Raw genomic sequence first — 13748 nt, forward strand, 5'->3', positions numbered from 1 at the left:
TAACCAATCTTAGACGTCCAACAGTGAACAGACCTGCATTCCGATAGACGTTCACTTTTTAACCGACTTCGTAAAAAGGAGGAGGTTCTCAATTCGTCGGAATCTTTTTTTATTATTTATTGTATACCTACCTACCTGTACCTACCTATAGTAGATATATGCTTAGGACTTTATTCATTGTACCCTCTACCCTAAGATTGGCTGGAAGAGAACGCTGTTTTGGCGAAAAGGCCGTCTATTGTACAACTTAGGTACTACTTTTTTTTGTTATAGTCTACAATAAAGAATACTTTAATTTAATATTACTTCTACATCTATTTCAAGGATCTCCAATACATTATAATCATGATTTTTGTAATCTCCACAGATATGCTCTTTGGCCGCTAGTGCCCCGGGCTCCCAGAATCTCGACTCGCTTACCTCAGATCTGATCTGATTCTCGGATGGCTTGGCCGATTTTAGTAGGAAGTTTAAATCCTCTCTCAACTCTCTGGTCAACAAGAGTGAAAAGTCAAGATCATGAAGGATCTTCAGAATCTCTTAAAAAAAAAAGATTCCGACGAATTGAGAACCTCCTCCTTTTTTTCGAAGTCGGTTAAAAAGGGTTTTGAAAGACGCACAAGATTGATAAAACATACCTATCCAAGATGTACGACCTTATTTCTTATATTTTGAAACAATGTTTTATCAAACCTATTAATCCATTTATCAATAACAGTAGTAAAATAGACAATCAGTCGATGGCGTTTATAAATATTTTTCCAATGTGTAATATTTATTTTGATATCCTTGAAATCGTTCAATAGATTGTTAATAAATCGGTACAATAATTTCGTTAGGACGGACCTAGCACTCATGTTAGTTATTTTTTGTGAATAGATAGTTATAAATTATTCACACATGAATTTGCGTTGCCGGCGTATGCCCGACAAGTTTCAAGTCCGTCCGAGCGAACTGAAGCTTCGATGAGATTCTTCCAACGAGCTCATGAATCATTGATAAGGACCCCGGCAATCATACACTAATCGGACTTACACCAACAGAAAAACAGACTTAAGTTACGGCTGAATAAATTCACATAAAGTTTTAAAAGCTTAGGTAGAAAAAGTCAAAAAGTCATCATTTATTCAAAGTAGGTAGTAGGTAGGCTCTCTTTGTTGGTCAGAACTGTTTGATTTGTAAGACGATATAGTGGTGATAATTAGGTTAAAACTAAAGCTACGAGAGTTCCAAACGCGCCCAGGTCTGAGAAGAGCCCACAACAAACTCAGCACCGGCGCAGCTTTACCTACCTAATGACACGAATACATTACATGATCCTTTGTTTTTGGCAAATGTTATTTATTTAGGCCGTCCTAAATAATCGCTAGCCATCTATTTATGTCTTCTAAACAGCGACCTAGAAGCGTAAATCGTGAGCGTTTGTTATCTTTCAGATAAGCGAAACACAAAAATTTGTTTACATGAGAATTATTTAGGTATCTCTGCTTTATGCATAGGCTTTTTAACCTTATATAACCATGAAATTTTTCTACCATCATCATCATCACCAACCAATTGCCGACCCACTCTGTATAAGAGTCTCCTCTGAGAATGAGAAGATTTTTTAAGCTGACCAAGTGTGGATTGGCAGACTTCACGCTTGAACGCTTTTTTCTACGGACGTTAAAAAAACTCTCGTGCGAATGAGGCCTAACTGTAAGGCCTAGTTTTGATTCCCTTGACGAGTCTTGACAAACAGACGGACAGACAGACAACATGATCTTATAAGGGTGCCTTTTTTCTTTGGAGATACGGAGCCCTAAAAAGAGCAGATTTTAATCAGATTACCAACAATAGCTAGGTAGGTACATTCCATTTGGTGATTACGCGAGCATTCGAACCATTCAGAAAACTATTCATTCATTCTATTTAATCAATCACTGTCACAGAGATCACTACAAATCCATCAAGTATGAAAAATAAATATTTAAAAAAATACTTGAAATATCGCTAATAACTGCCTACCGATCTACATTGGTGGAATACCTACTTACACACACCCGAATTGAGCAATTAATTACTTAATACAAGCTTAATACATAATGCATGGACCTAATGCGTAAATATTATATCAGATACTTATAAGAAATTGGGGTATTTTGTTATTAAAACTAGCATATGCCCGCGATTTCGTCCGTTTAGGCTACACAAATTCAAACTCCTACTAACCCCCTTAAATATTTTAAACCCCCTTAGGGGTTGAATTTTCAAAAATCCTTTCCCATTAGCGGATGTTTACGCCATGATAGATTTCTGCATGCCAAATTTCAGCCCTAAAAGGGGATACTTACCTTTTAGAGCTGAAATTGGTCCCACCTATCAAATTTTAAATCGTCGGTGCATAGAGCTAAATAACAAACATATTATGAAGGTTTTTTTATGTAAAAATGCCTAATCGACAAATTAAAATAAAAATCTCAAACTTTTCCATTAAAACCGTAATTCTATCAAAATATGATCTCTAAAACCTTATCTTACAGATTCCCATATCGCAATCAGTCATCTTCGACGTTACCTATCTTACGTTCTTAAATTCTCGAGTAGATAAGTGGGTTAACTTAAAATGACCCTTATTTTTAAAGTAATAAGATGTAGGTGTACCTAATAAGCACCTCTAAGAGAAGCGTAATCTAATATCATACATCACATGACCTCGTATCTGACTAACCAAGGTAAGGGATTATATAGTAAACTGTTTTTTTATACACCAATAAACACCATAGAGATTTTAACACTTAGGCACCCATATACATCTACTTATGTACCCGGCTATATCGGCTATATCCACAATTTATGAATAGGTAAGTTTGTGATTTGTGTTAGTAGGATAGCTACTTTTTGTTAAGGAAAAAAACGCCTATTGTCTGGGCATAATAATGGAATTATTGAGAGTCTTTATTTATCTTTTAATTCGCGTAGGTAGTGGAGCATAGCTTAGTATGAGGGACTGTCCTATCCTAAGACGTGAAGTTCTTATAAAAAAACCGGCCAAGTGCGAGTCAGACTCGTGCACTGAGGGTTCCGTACTCGCGTGTTTTTTTCCAACATTTTGCACGATAAATCAAAAACATACGTGAAAATAAATAAAAATCTGTTTTAGGATGTACAAGTAAAGCCCTTTCATATTATGATACCCCACTTGGGATAGTTTTCTCATTTTGGAAATTGAAACACATTTTAATTGTTTTAAATGAACCACAAATTCTACTTTTGTTATAAGAACTACCTACCTGCCAAATTTCATGATTCTAGGTCAACGGAAAGTACCCTATAGGTTTCTTGACAGACAGACAGACAGACAGACAGACAGACGGACGGACGGACGGACGGACGGACGGACGGACGGACGGACGGACGGGCGGACGGATGGACGGACGGACGGACAGACGGACAGACAGACAGACAGACAGCAAAGTGATCCTATAAGGGTTCCGTTTTTCCTTTTGAAGTACGGAACCCTAAAAATTATCTTTCCCACGTTATTCTCAATTGAATTTATCTTAAAGTTGGTGTTAAAACTCCAGTTATAAACATAGATTTTCAATAGTCAAGAATTTAGAGTGAGAATTTTTAGTATGCCGAGTTATATCGAACAAGAATCGTGAATTTAGGAAACTCCCAGTATTGTGTGCTGGCACTGAATTCTTATTTAAATCGCAGCCGGATTTGGGCCAAGTTTCTGACATTGAGTTTGAGATGTAGTATAAAGATAGGTAGAAAATATTCCCACCCTACTGACTTTATACCGAGAAACTATGTGGGTATGTATCTACGGCCATAGGGTCAAAACATAAATAGGCTGATATTTGTTGTTGATATAGATAAGACCTACCAATTACCAATGATTCAGACCTCCTGAAGAGTATTACATATTTGCATGCTTATTAAGTAGAATATGAAGGTCGCATAAACTTAGCTATAATATTATTTTGAACTCAATAACTCATATACAGCGAATAAATCTCATTTAAGTAATTTCATTTCATTTCATTTCAATGAATATCTCAACTCTCAACTGCATTTCACGACCGAGAACTTGTGATAAAACGTTGAGGCTTCGATCTCACTGGCAATATATTTTACAATGTTTTCATGTCACCCATAGCCTAATATTTGTCATATCGTCGATTCAGAATTAAACCGAGAGTTCCCTCACTCTAGTTCTATGTCCTGAATCTTGATATCAAAAACTTTGTCCGAATGACAAACAAGTAAAACCGGCAAAAATAGCACTGAGCACCCTGACTCTACACGGTCTTGTCTGTCTTCCTACCCCTAGTTTTTTTGTAAATCGCGAAGCCAAAAGCTCGGGAAGCTGAAACAAGCGAGTTGAACGAAGGGAGGAAGCGGAGGAGGATTATTATAAGTAGATAATTCAAAAAATGAGGTAATCTTAAATGTAAAGCTCACCTACTGCTTGTGCTTCCAGTGTACTTATACTTACCTATTTATCGCTGATTTCTTGACGTAAGTACCTAATAGCTAAAGGAGATTCAAGCTTTCTCTCATTACCTTAACTACGTAGGTAGGTCTAGGAACCTATTGTCCTAAGTTACACGGAGTCTAAAAATTCTTTCAGATGAATTTTAATATAATATGTGGTCATTATAGGTACTCGTATCTAGGTGGTAGGTACCTACCTGAGTTTAATCGCATTTAAAGCTATCAGATTTGTTGAAATCAGTGTTTAATGTTTATTGACATTAATTGATGTAATAAAGCGATTATTATATTATTATTACAATACTAGCTGATGCCCGCGACTTCGTTCGCGTGGATGTAGGTTTTTAAAAATCCTGTGGGAACTCTTTAATTTTCCGGGATAAAAAATAGCCTATGTGCTAATCCAGGATATTATCTATCTACATTCTGAATTTCAGCCAAATCCGTCCAGTGGTTTTTGCGTGAAGGAGTAACAAACATACACACACACACACACACACACATACAAACTTTCGCTTTTATAATATTAGTGTGATGATTTTAGGCGATTCCACTCCATTAGTGTTTTGTGCCTACGGTATACCTACTTACTTGGACGTCAGCGTTAGGTACAAGTGTAAATTAAAAATTTATAACACCCCCGACAAGTGAAGGTTACAGTAACTAGAAAAGAGCTGATAACTTTTAAACGGCTGAACCGATTTTCTTGGATTATAGCTAAGAACACTCTCGATCAAGCCACCTTTCAAAAAAAAAAACTAAAGTAAAATTGGTTCATTAGTTTAGGAGCTACGATGCCACAGACAGATACACAGATACACCGATACACAGATACACACGTCAAACTTAAAACACCCCTCTTTTTGGGTCGGGGGTTAAAAATAAACTCTGGAAGACACGGAAACACGGTGGCAAACACGGAGCACCTAGTAGGAGTATTCATCATAAAGATAAGTAAGTAGGTAGGTAGGTACCCATTCTATTTCATCATCACCATTCATCTATACCTATAGATGACTTATTTTTATTTTATTGTTTAAAAATAAAATTAATAAGTCATAGGTGCCTAGGTATCTACCCATATTTACCGTGGCACTCGAAATATTTAAAACGTTCTTTATCTAACATCCATCAGTCATCAAAGATAATCTACAATTGTAAATAAACGGGCTATACAGTCTATAACTATTGAAGTTATAAAGGGGACCGTCTTTGGGTACGTCTATTTAGTTATGCCAAAATCATCGCGAATACTTTGCTTTCCAGATGCATTTGCAACAATTTCCTTCGTTCATCTTTATACGAGTCAAATGCGTCAATTCCAGATGAAGTTCGTGGCACCATCATCAACCATCACCATTATCTATTTAATAGATAATTTATGAACATCTTAATTCTTATCTAAGTTTCTACTTCACAAAAAAAAAAACTTTTACTTATGCAGAGGACTAAATGTTCACTATACCTAAACTAAATCTATTGCAAGAAATGATATTCCGTCGCTTATTCATTAAAGTTTTAATCCCTGCCTGTTATCTAATTTCTGATTCATTGAAAAATTTTATCGTTATCTTTTCATCTATTATCTACTTACATTGTATTAAGTAGGCAGGCACAGCCTTAAATACAGCAACATAATAGTGAATGTGCGTGATTATTTTGCCATTCCAAATTGGTTGTTCCGTATAAGAAATAAAATCTACTTTTGAACGTGTTAATATTTCTAGGTAGACCTTACTTACATACCTCATAATACCTACCTTATATTATGTGTTGCATTGATACACTCGAAGCCTGGAGATAAGATTAGTATGTTGACGCTATGGTTAATGAAATTGGACACAGATCCCACTCGGACGTCGCGTTTACTCGAATAGAATTTTTAGCGCGCGTATTTTTTTTAAATCGAGTGCATTTTTTTAAAGAATTGGATTACAGTTTTTTGTCGTACCTGACATCTGATAAGGTGACTCAGATATCTGTGAGTTGAGATGTAACCTACTTTCTATTTTTCTCTTATCTTTTATTTCGTATAAAATTTTAAACTTAATACCTAGGTTTTACCTACTATTTATCGGATTCATTTCAACTAAAACGCTTAGTTATGACATACCTATAGCTATAATTTACAAACCAAACAAGTCTTAGGCAGGACATTTTGAATAATATGGTGGAGTCAAAGTAGGTAGGTAGGTACGAGTAGATACCTTACTTAATTATTATTAGAAACTTATTGGGTAGGAATAGGTACCTACGTCTGCCATTATAACCGAGATAAAGATACTTATATTATTAACATATTACTTTACTGATAAAGACGATTAAAGTTGTTTAAACAGTTAATTCTTTAAGCCCCTAGTTCAGGGCTAACATGGAAATTTCGACATAATAACTTCTAATAAGTACCTAACGAAAAAATGTCCGATAGCATTGAAGAGCTGTCCAGACAGTACATGGAGAATGTGTGGGATAACCACGCGAGAAGCATAGGTTAGTACTTAACTAGTAAAGAACAGACAATTAGGTACTATATTACTCCTTTACTTTTCCTAAAAATAATTCTAAGCATCAACGTGTCTATTATCCTAATATAACTAAGTAGTTAGGTAGGCATTGCTCTTGACTGCAATCACACTTTCAACCAGGATCTAAGTGATCCTATGGCACGGTGGAGAGAATTTATTATTAAATTCCCTCCACCTCTCAAATTAGCCTCGATAGCTCAACGGTTGAGGAGCGGACTGACTTCCGAAAGGTCGGCGGTCAAACACCACCCGTTGCACTATTGTCGTACCCACTCCTGACACAAGCTTTACGCTTTTGGAGGGGAAAGGGGAGTATTAGTCATGATTAGCATAGCTAATATTCTTTTTAAAAAAAAAACCGTGCTACTAATATTACCTACATTTATATGTCGAGAACAACAGAATCCAGAAAGGCATTCCTTAGTCTTTCCCGCCACCTCCTCCTCCCCTCCTTTAGTGTTACCTGCCTACTCAAAAAATCGTTTTCTTTCCAGGATTATTTCCCATCCCCGAGTATCCAGAGTTCGAGGCGGAGCGCGGCATGTGGTCAACCGCGCTGGACGTGCTACTAACAACATTGCGTTACATCGCGCCCGCGACTCTGCTCACTCTCTTCTGGGGACAGCAGAGCTTCCTGTTCAAGCTCCTGAAGTACATCGACTCGGCTGTCAGACCTTGTAAGTATCTACAACTAAGTAACCACATTATTACAGACTAATTTAGGCCCTTGAAAACAAAAAAAACACGCAAGAGGTCCTGCAAATGGTCAGGCGTATCAACCGCACTAGACGAGCTACTACAACCCATCGTCCCTGCTACTCTGCTCACTATCTTATGGCGACTCTTCTGGAGAAGAGCTTTCTGTGCAAGCTCCTAAAGAACATCGACTCGGCTGTCAAACCTTGTAAGCATCTAACTACATTATTACAATCCAATTTAGCTAACAGTATACCGTGAAAACAATAAGTCACGCAAGAGGTTCCGCATGTAGACAGGCGTATCAACTGCGTAAGGCGTGCTACTAACAACATTGCGATACATCGCGTTGTTGTCACTCACTCTCTTCTCGGGACAGCAGAGTTATCTGTTCAAGCTATACTAAAGTACATCGACTAGGCTGTCGGAACCTGTAAGGACATTTTTTACTGTTTATATGGGTCCCTAACCTGCAATAAAACGATTTTATTTATTTATTTAGCTCATAGGCCCGTGAAAAGAAAAAGTCATGCAAGAGGTCCCGCAAGTGTTCAGGCATTCAACAACGTTAGCTGTAGGTACTACTAGTAACTCTGTAGGTAATATTCAGCTGTCTACATCCCTGTTGACTCACTTCTAGGATAACACGGCAGAGCATCCAGTTTAAGTTGCTGAAATAGATCGACTCAGTTGTTATGTTTTGTGAGTACTACCTACCTCTCTCAAACTGCAAGCAAGAGGTCACGCAAGTGGCCTGGTAACTGACTTTTTAACCAACAGTGTTACATCTCTTCTAGGTTCCATCTAAACTACAATAGTATCATTGCTACTCGTATGTCAGGTAAAATGGGTAGGTATGTAGTATTTCTGCCTAGGATATAAAAAAACAGTTGCGGGCAAATATAGCTAGCTACCTACCTACTTCCGAATTTTACATGTCTCACGCATGAATAATTTCATCTTACAGCGTGACGAAATTCACAATGCCCGTTATTCGTAATGTGATACATCCGTTAAACCTAACTCAGAAACGAGAATGATACGAGGGATATGTACCTACTCACCAAAAATCTGTTAACCGAGCATATTGTTTTATACTAGTACCTACTCTTATAAAAACAAATGGCTGAATTCCTACTCTTCCTATTGTTTATAGGCTGTTTGTCTGCACATCTTGCAAATACAACTGAGTTCATTGAGAGGAAACTTTTGCGGTTCAAAACCATAATCTCTATTAGGTATAGCTAGACTTAGCTATAAATTGACTGAAATTGATTCTACCAAAATCTAGCAAGATAGATTTCGACTCAATTCAATTAATGAGATTGATTATTGATTCCAAAGACCCTCTTCTATATCAGCTTGTATTTTTATCCATTGTTGGACATAGATCTCTTCTTGTACACATCATTCTTCCCGATGCTGAGCAATTCTTCTCCAAATTTTTTCTTCAAGCTTGGTAGATGACTAAGAGTCTAAAGATTCCGAACCAGTGGTAGATGCTTTTGACGATCCAAAAGAAACTTGTAAAAGTCTAATTGAATAAAAATATTTTGAATTTTGATTTTTGAAAGATGATCATTGTCAATTTCAGTGATATTTTCGAGTGAAGAACAGAAGCAAACTGTGCTACAATGGCTTGGAGAAGCGGGCCCAGTCCGAGTGGACAAGCTGGAAGTGGTATGGAGACATGGCTGGATACTGTGCGGGGTGCTGGATGCAGCTCTGCCAGGAGCCTGCGCCGGACACCCGCCCACAAGACTGTCGATCAAGCATGCGCAATCGATTGCCGATAATTATCTTGGTGTTGACCCGGTAAGATCTTTGTCTACTCCGTCATCATCATCATCTTATCAGCTTCCACAGCTGAACATAGTCACTAGTGACCCCACCACATTCTGTCCTCAGCCTTAATCATACGGCCACTTTCTTTTCTTTACTAGATTGACTACATACCTACAACCTTTTTGCTGATCATGCGAACTACAAGTAGTTATCTTTGTTTACTGTAAAATATAAGACTACCCAAAAACACATCCTAATTTTCTGTTTGGTATCTCACTTATTTAACTATATTATGGCTCTACAATTATTTTTTTCATTTACAGGTATTTTCCCGTCAAGAGCTCGAATCAAATGATTCTCTAAGCAGACACCAAGAATGGAAACTAATAAATTACTTAGAAAGCGTTCGGTTGGCTTTATCCAAACTGACACCATCGACGCCTAAATCAACAAACTCGCCAGCCCCGCAAACTACCACCGACGAAGAGGTCACACAATTTACTCTTGACTACATCGCTAGAGGTTCAGGTCTGGTAGCAGCACAACTCAATCACAAAATATATTTCAAAATATATCCAACCGCCCAGCAATCTTTGGATCCAGGAGAAATTAATATTTTGATACACGGGCCTAAAAACACTTACGGGACAACCGTTTTACCACCCATACTGGGGAAAGCTCAGATGATAAGACAAAACCTATTAGGACTGCAGTCTAAAACATGTTACACTGAAAAAGTTCTACCAATTACCCAAGGAACCACATATCTTCGGTCATATGGTATTAATGATATGAACAAAACATTTTACATCCCAAAAACGAAATATGACATAGACATAGACATTGAATTAAAACATGATCATGCTAGAGTTGGTTACATTGCAAGCTTAGAAGGAAAATATGAAATATCAATAACTAGTAAAGGGCAAAACGTGGTGGGTTCGCCGTTCAAGGTATCTGTCTCAAACAATATAGTAGAAAATCTAGAACGAGACAATTTTTGTTTAGAAGACGGTGAAGAAATAGATATTGTTGATGTTAAAACAGACAGAAAAGTAGTTTTGAGAATTGTAGATTTTGTTACGGAAAAAATGCTGCTAAATGAAAATGGTACTTTTGAAAAGATAAGTGATGAAGAGGCTCGATATCTAATGCAGACTGAAAAAGTAAATGTTCTAAGCAAACACGTTGAAGATAGTATACAAAAAAACAAGGAAGTAAAAATTAAAACAATATCGAATAACTTTTATCAAATAGCAAAACGAGTTTTAACTTTATGCCGCATTTGTAAAATTTTTCAAAACTGTCGTGACAGAAATCTTAAAAGAAATGACAAAGATACTAATGACTTACGACAAAACCAAGATATTCCAGATATATTAAATTCAACAATTTATGATAGTCAACTCAAGAGTCACACCTTATTAAAAAACACTAATAGGATCATTGTTCCAGAGAATATTTCAGTCTCACTTTTAACTGAACGGCCTAAAACATTAGTAAAAGAAAATAAATTAATCAACACTTCAGACATGGATATGCATGAACACATTGATAGCCTAGAGAACTACAATATATTAAAAGTAGATTTTGAAGATGATACAATGTCTATAGATACAGTTCAATCAAATAATCCATTTGTAAATGACATATATGACCAAAATTATACAGTAAAAAAAGGGCTAAGGCCCTTAATACCGAAGGTATTCGAAACACATAATTCACAAAATGAACAAACAGAAAATCTAACAGCAGAGTTATATATCGATCGTCCGCTTGAAACGAGTAATCAAAATATTAATCCATTTAATGATGCCACCGAATTAGAACGACCGAAAACACCAGTCTATAAAATAATTTCTGGAGAGGTGACAAACCGCAATGATTCAGTGTACATCAACCCAGAACAAGCGTTCTTGACCGACGAAAGTACATGCAGCAGTTTTACAAACCCTTTCCTCAAACATGAAACTGAAGCCACAGAGTTGTATGGGGAAAAACCTGATTTTATTATAGGAGCACCAGTTTCTTTACCTCCTGTCAATTTTGTTCCGTCTGGAAAAACAAATATACAAATAATGAAGTCAGAAAAGAAAAATAAAACAAACAAAGAAAACGAATTAGCGGGTGCTCATAGTGAAAAGGGTTTTTCAACAAAAGACAGCTCTGTATTAACAAAAGAGCTCATGGATGATAATTTTAGCAGTTTAGATTCAAATTTGACTCAGGATATTATTATAATTCCCCGTACTAGCCCTACTCCTACAACGACCACCCAATCTCAATCAAGTAGGGAAACATCACCCAGAAAAGAAACATGGGATTCAGCTTACGTTAGCATAGACGACAGCAACTGTTTATCAGAAAACGAAACCTTTAACAAACGAAAGTCACCTTTATCAGAAGAATTATCAAGAATGGGTCCAGCCGAAAGAGAAATTTGGCATAACGATAGTGAATTGAAAGATATTGCCTATATAGACGAAGATCACAGATTATACAAGCATGATCTTAAGCGTCCGGAATTCACGCCAATAATTGAAGAGAACGAAAGAAATATAACATCTGATACGAAGGATGGTACTTATGGTAATAAGACTGATATTGATTCAGTGGCAGCTACATTTTCCGAACTAAACGATATTTATGACGACCTTTATTCAAATTCTGAAAACGTTTCTGTAACTACTACTGGAGACGATAAATTGCAAAATTTAGGGATTGATTATACCCTACAAGGAAACGATATTCGTGTCAATTCGGCATCTGCATTATTAGCAGATGTGAAGAGACATGCGAAAAAATTTGAAGGAGAGATTTCTGAGGTTCAGGTAAATGCCACTGAATCATTTTCAGTAAGTCCAAGCCTTCATGCCAAAGGTAATGCAGATTACCAAGAACAAAATAATAACGATGAAATACAGTTTGGTGATCGAATATTACATTCTAACATAGTATTAGAGAAGAAAAAATATTGGGACGACAGAATAAGACAAATCGAAGCTAAATCAGAAGAAATTAGACAGTTTCAAAATAAACGAAGGTTAACATCGAAACATCTAAGACGTAACGATTCTATCAGCAAAAGAAGAGGCAAAAAAATAGTCCAACATCTTTTGAAGTCTGGTCAGGATGACTATGAAATATATACGAAATCGAATACCGAAAACATGGACTTCATTAAAACACAAAATTATGTCGAAAATATGAAAACTGCTAAATTTTCAGAAGAAAATACAACTGCACCAAATAATTATGATTTAATAACTTGTTTTGGAAAAAGATCAGTGAAAATTAAAAAGGAATCAACGATAGAGTCATTAAACGAGGTAAAAGAAACCATCAGTAAATTTGCTAACGTTGATATTACTGATAAAGGTAGTAATCAAGTGTCAAATTCCATTGCAGAACTAAAGCAAGAATTATCCGAGAAGGTTTTTCAAGCCTTTGAAACAAGCCCTAAAAGATTTTTTGGCACAAGTAGAAAGCATATTTTAAATAAGATTGATACGTTTTCAGGGACACCTGATGTTCAAAAACAATCAGGGAAAGATATCAGATTTGTGAACCATGAAAGTGGCCTAGTATCTAGTAGAATATCCATGTTTCATAATATATCTCAATCAGAAGAATTACCGTATCCACAAAGAAAAAGTACATCAATGCATAACATTTCTCATCAAAGCAGTGAAAGAAACACATCTTTCGATCGAATAAATAGGGATTCAAAAGAAGAAGTACAAGAAGACAAGAAAGTTACTAGTGAAATATTTCTTGACTGCGCTAATAATAATAATAATGTAAAATTAAACAAGAATAATCAAGTCCAGAATAGTTCTCCTTTGAAAGAAAAAAGGGCTAGATTAATAAAAAGTGCAAACAATAAAAGTTTTGATGAGACTCTGTGTCCCAAGCGTAATAATACTGATAATGAAAATAACTATGTTAAAAGAACAATAAAAGGCTTTGATAAACAAAGCAACTCACAATTTCAATCTTCAACAAGTAAATTAAAATCTATCAGTAAATCAGAAATGGATATATTTAATAAGACTACTGCTACAATATTGGATCAAGATTCAGATAAACATAAATCATTTGAAGAGTTACCGAAAGTATCTGTTAAAAACTTCATATCACTTTATGAAGATGTGTCTAAGACTTCAAATAATAAGTCAAGTCCGATAAAAATCATTCACAGTATGAAGCCTGCAGGGTCCTCGAATAATCAAATTCCTATCTCTACAGAAGGTAATT

The 13748-nt window shown here is 36.1% G+C and overlaps 1 protein-coding gene across 4 annotated transcripts in view; it reads left to right on the forward strand.

Annotated features, from left to right (window-relative positions):
- Positions 1-13748, forward strand: part of LOC123868989 — a 39388-nt gene that overhangs the window by 24370 nt on the left and 1270 nt on the right. The window contains exons 1-4 of one of the 4 annotated variants that reach the window (XM_045911693.1): positions 6285-6470; positions 7505-7687; positions 9301-9521; positions 9815-13742. In XM_045911693.1, coding sequence (XP_045767649.1) covers positions 6308-6470; positions 7505-7687; positions 9301-9521; positions 9815-13742 — 4495 coding nt within the window. In that variant the 5' untranslated portion in view covers positions 6285-6307. Of the gene's footprint in view, positions 1-6284; positions 6471-6778; positions 6976-7504; positions 7688-9300; positions 9522-9814; positions 13743-13748 lie in introns of those variants that run through there. The other 3 variants (XM_045911696.1, XM_045911694.1, XM_045911695.1) reach the window with 3 other exon arrangements.

This window comes from Maniola jurtina, chromosome 10 (genome assembly GCF_905333055.1).
Source record: "Maniola jurtina chromosome 10, ilManJurt1.1, whole genome shotgun sequence".
In the NCBI taxonomy this organism is placed as follows: Eukaryota; Metazoa; Arthropoda; class Insecta; order Lepidoptera; family Nymphalidae; genus Maniola; species Maniola jurtina.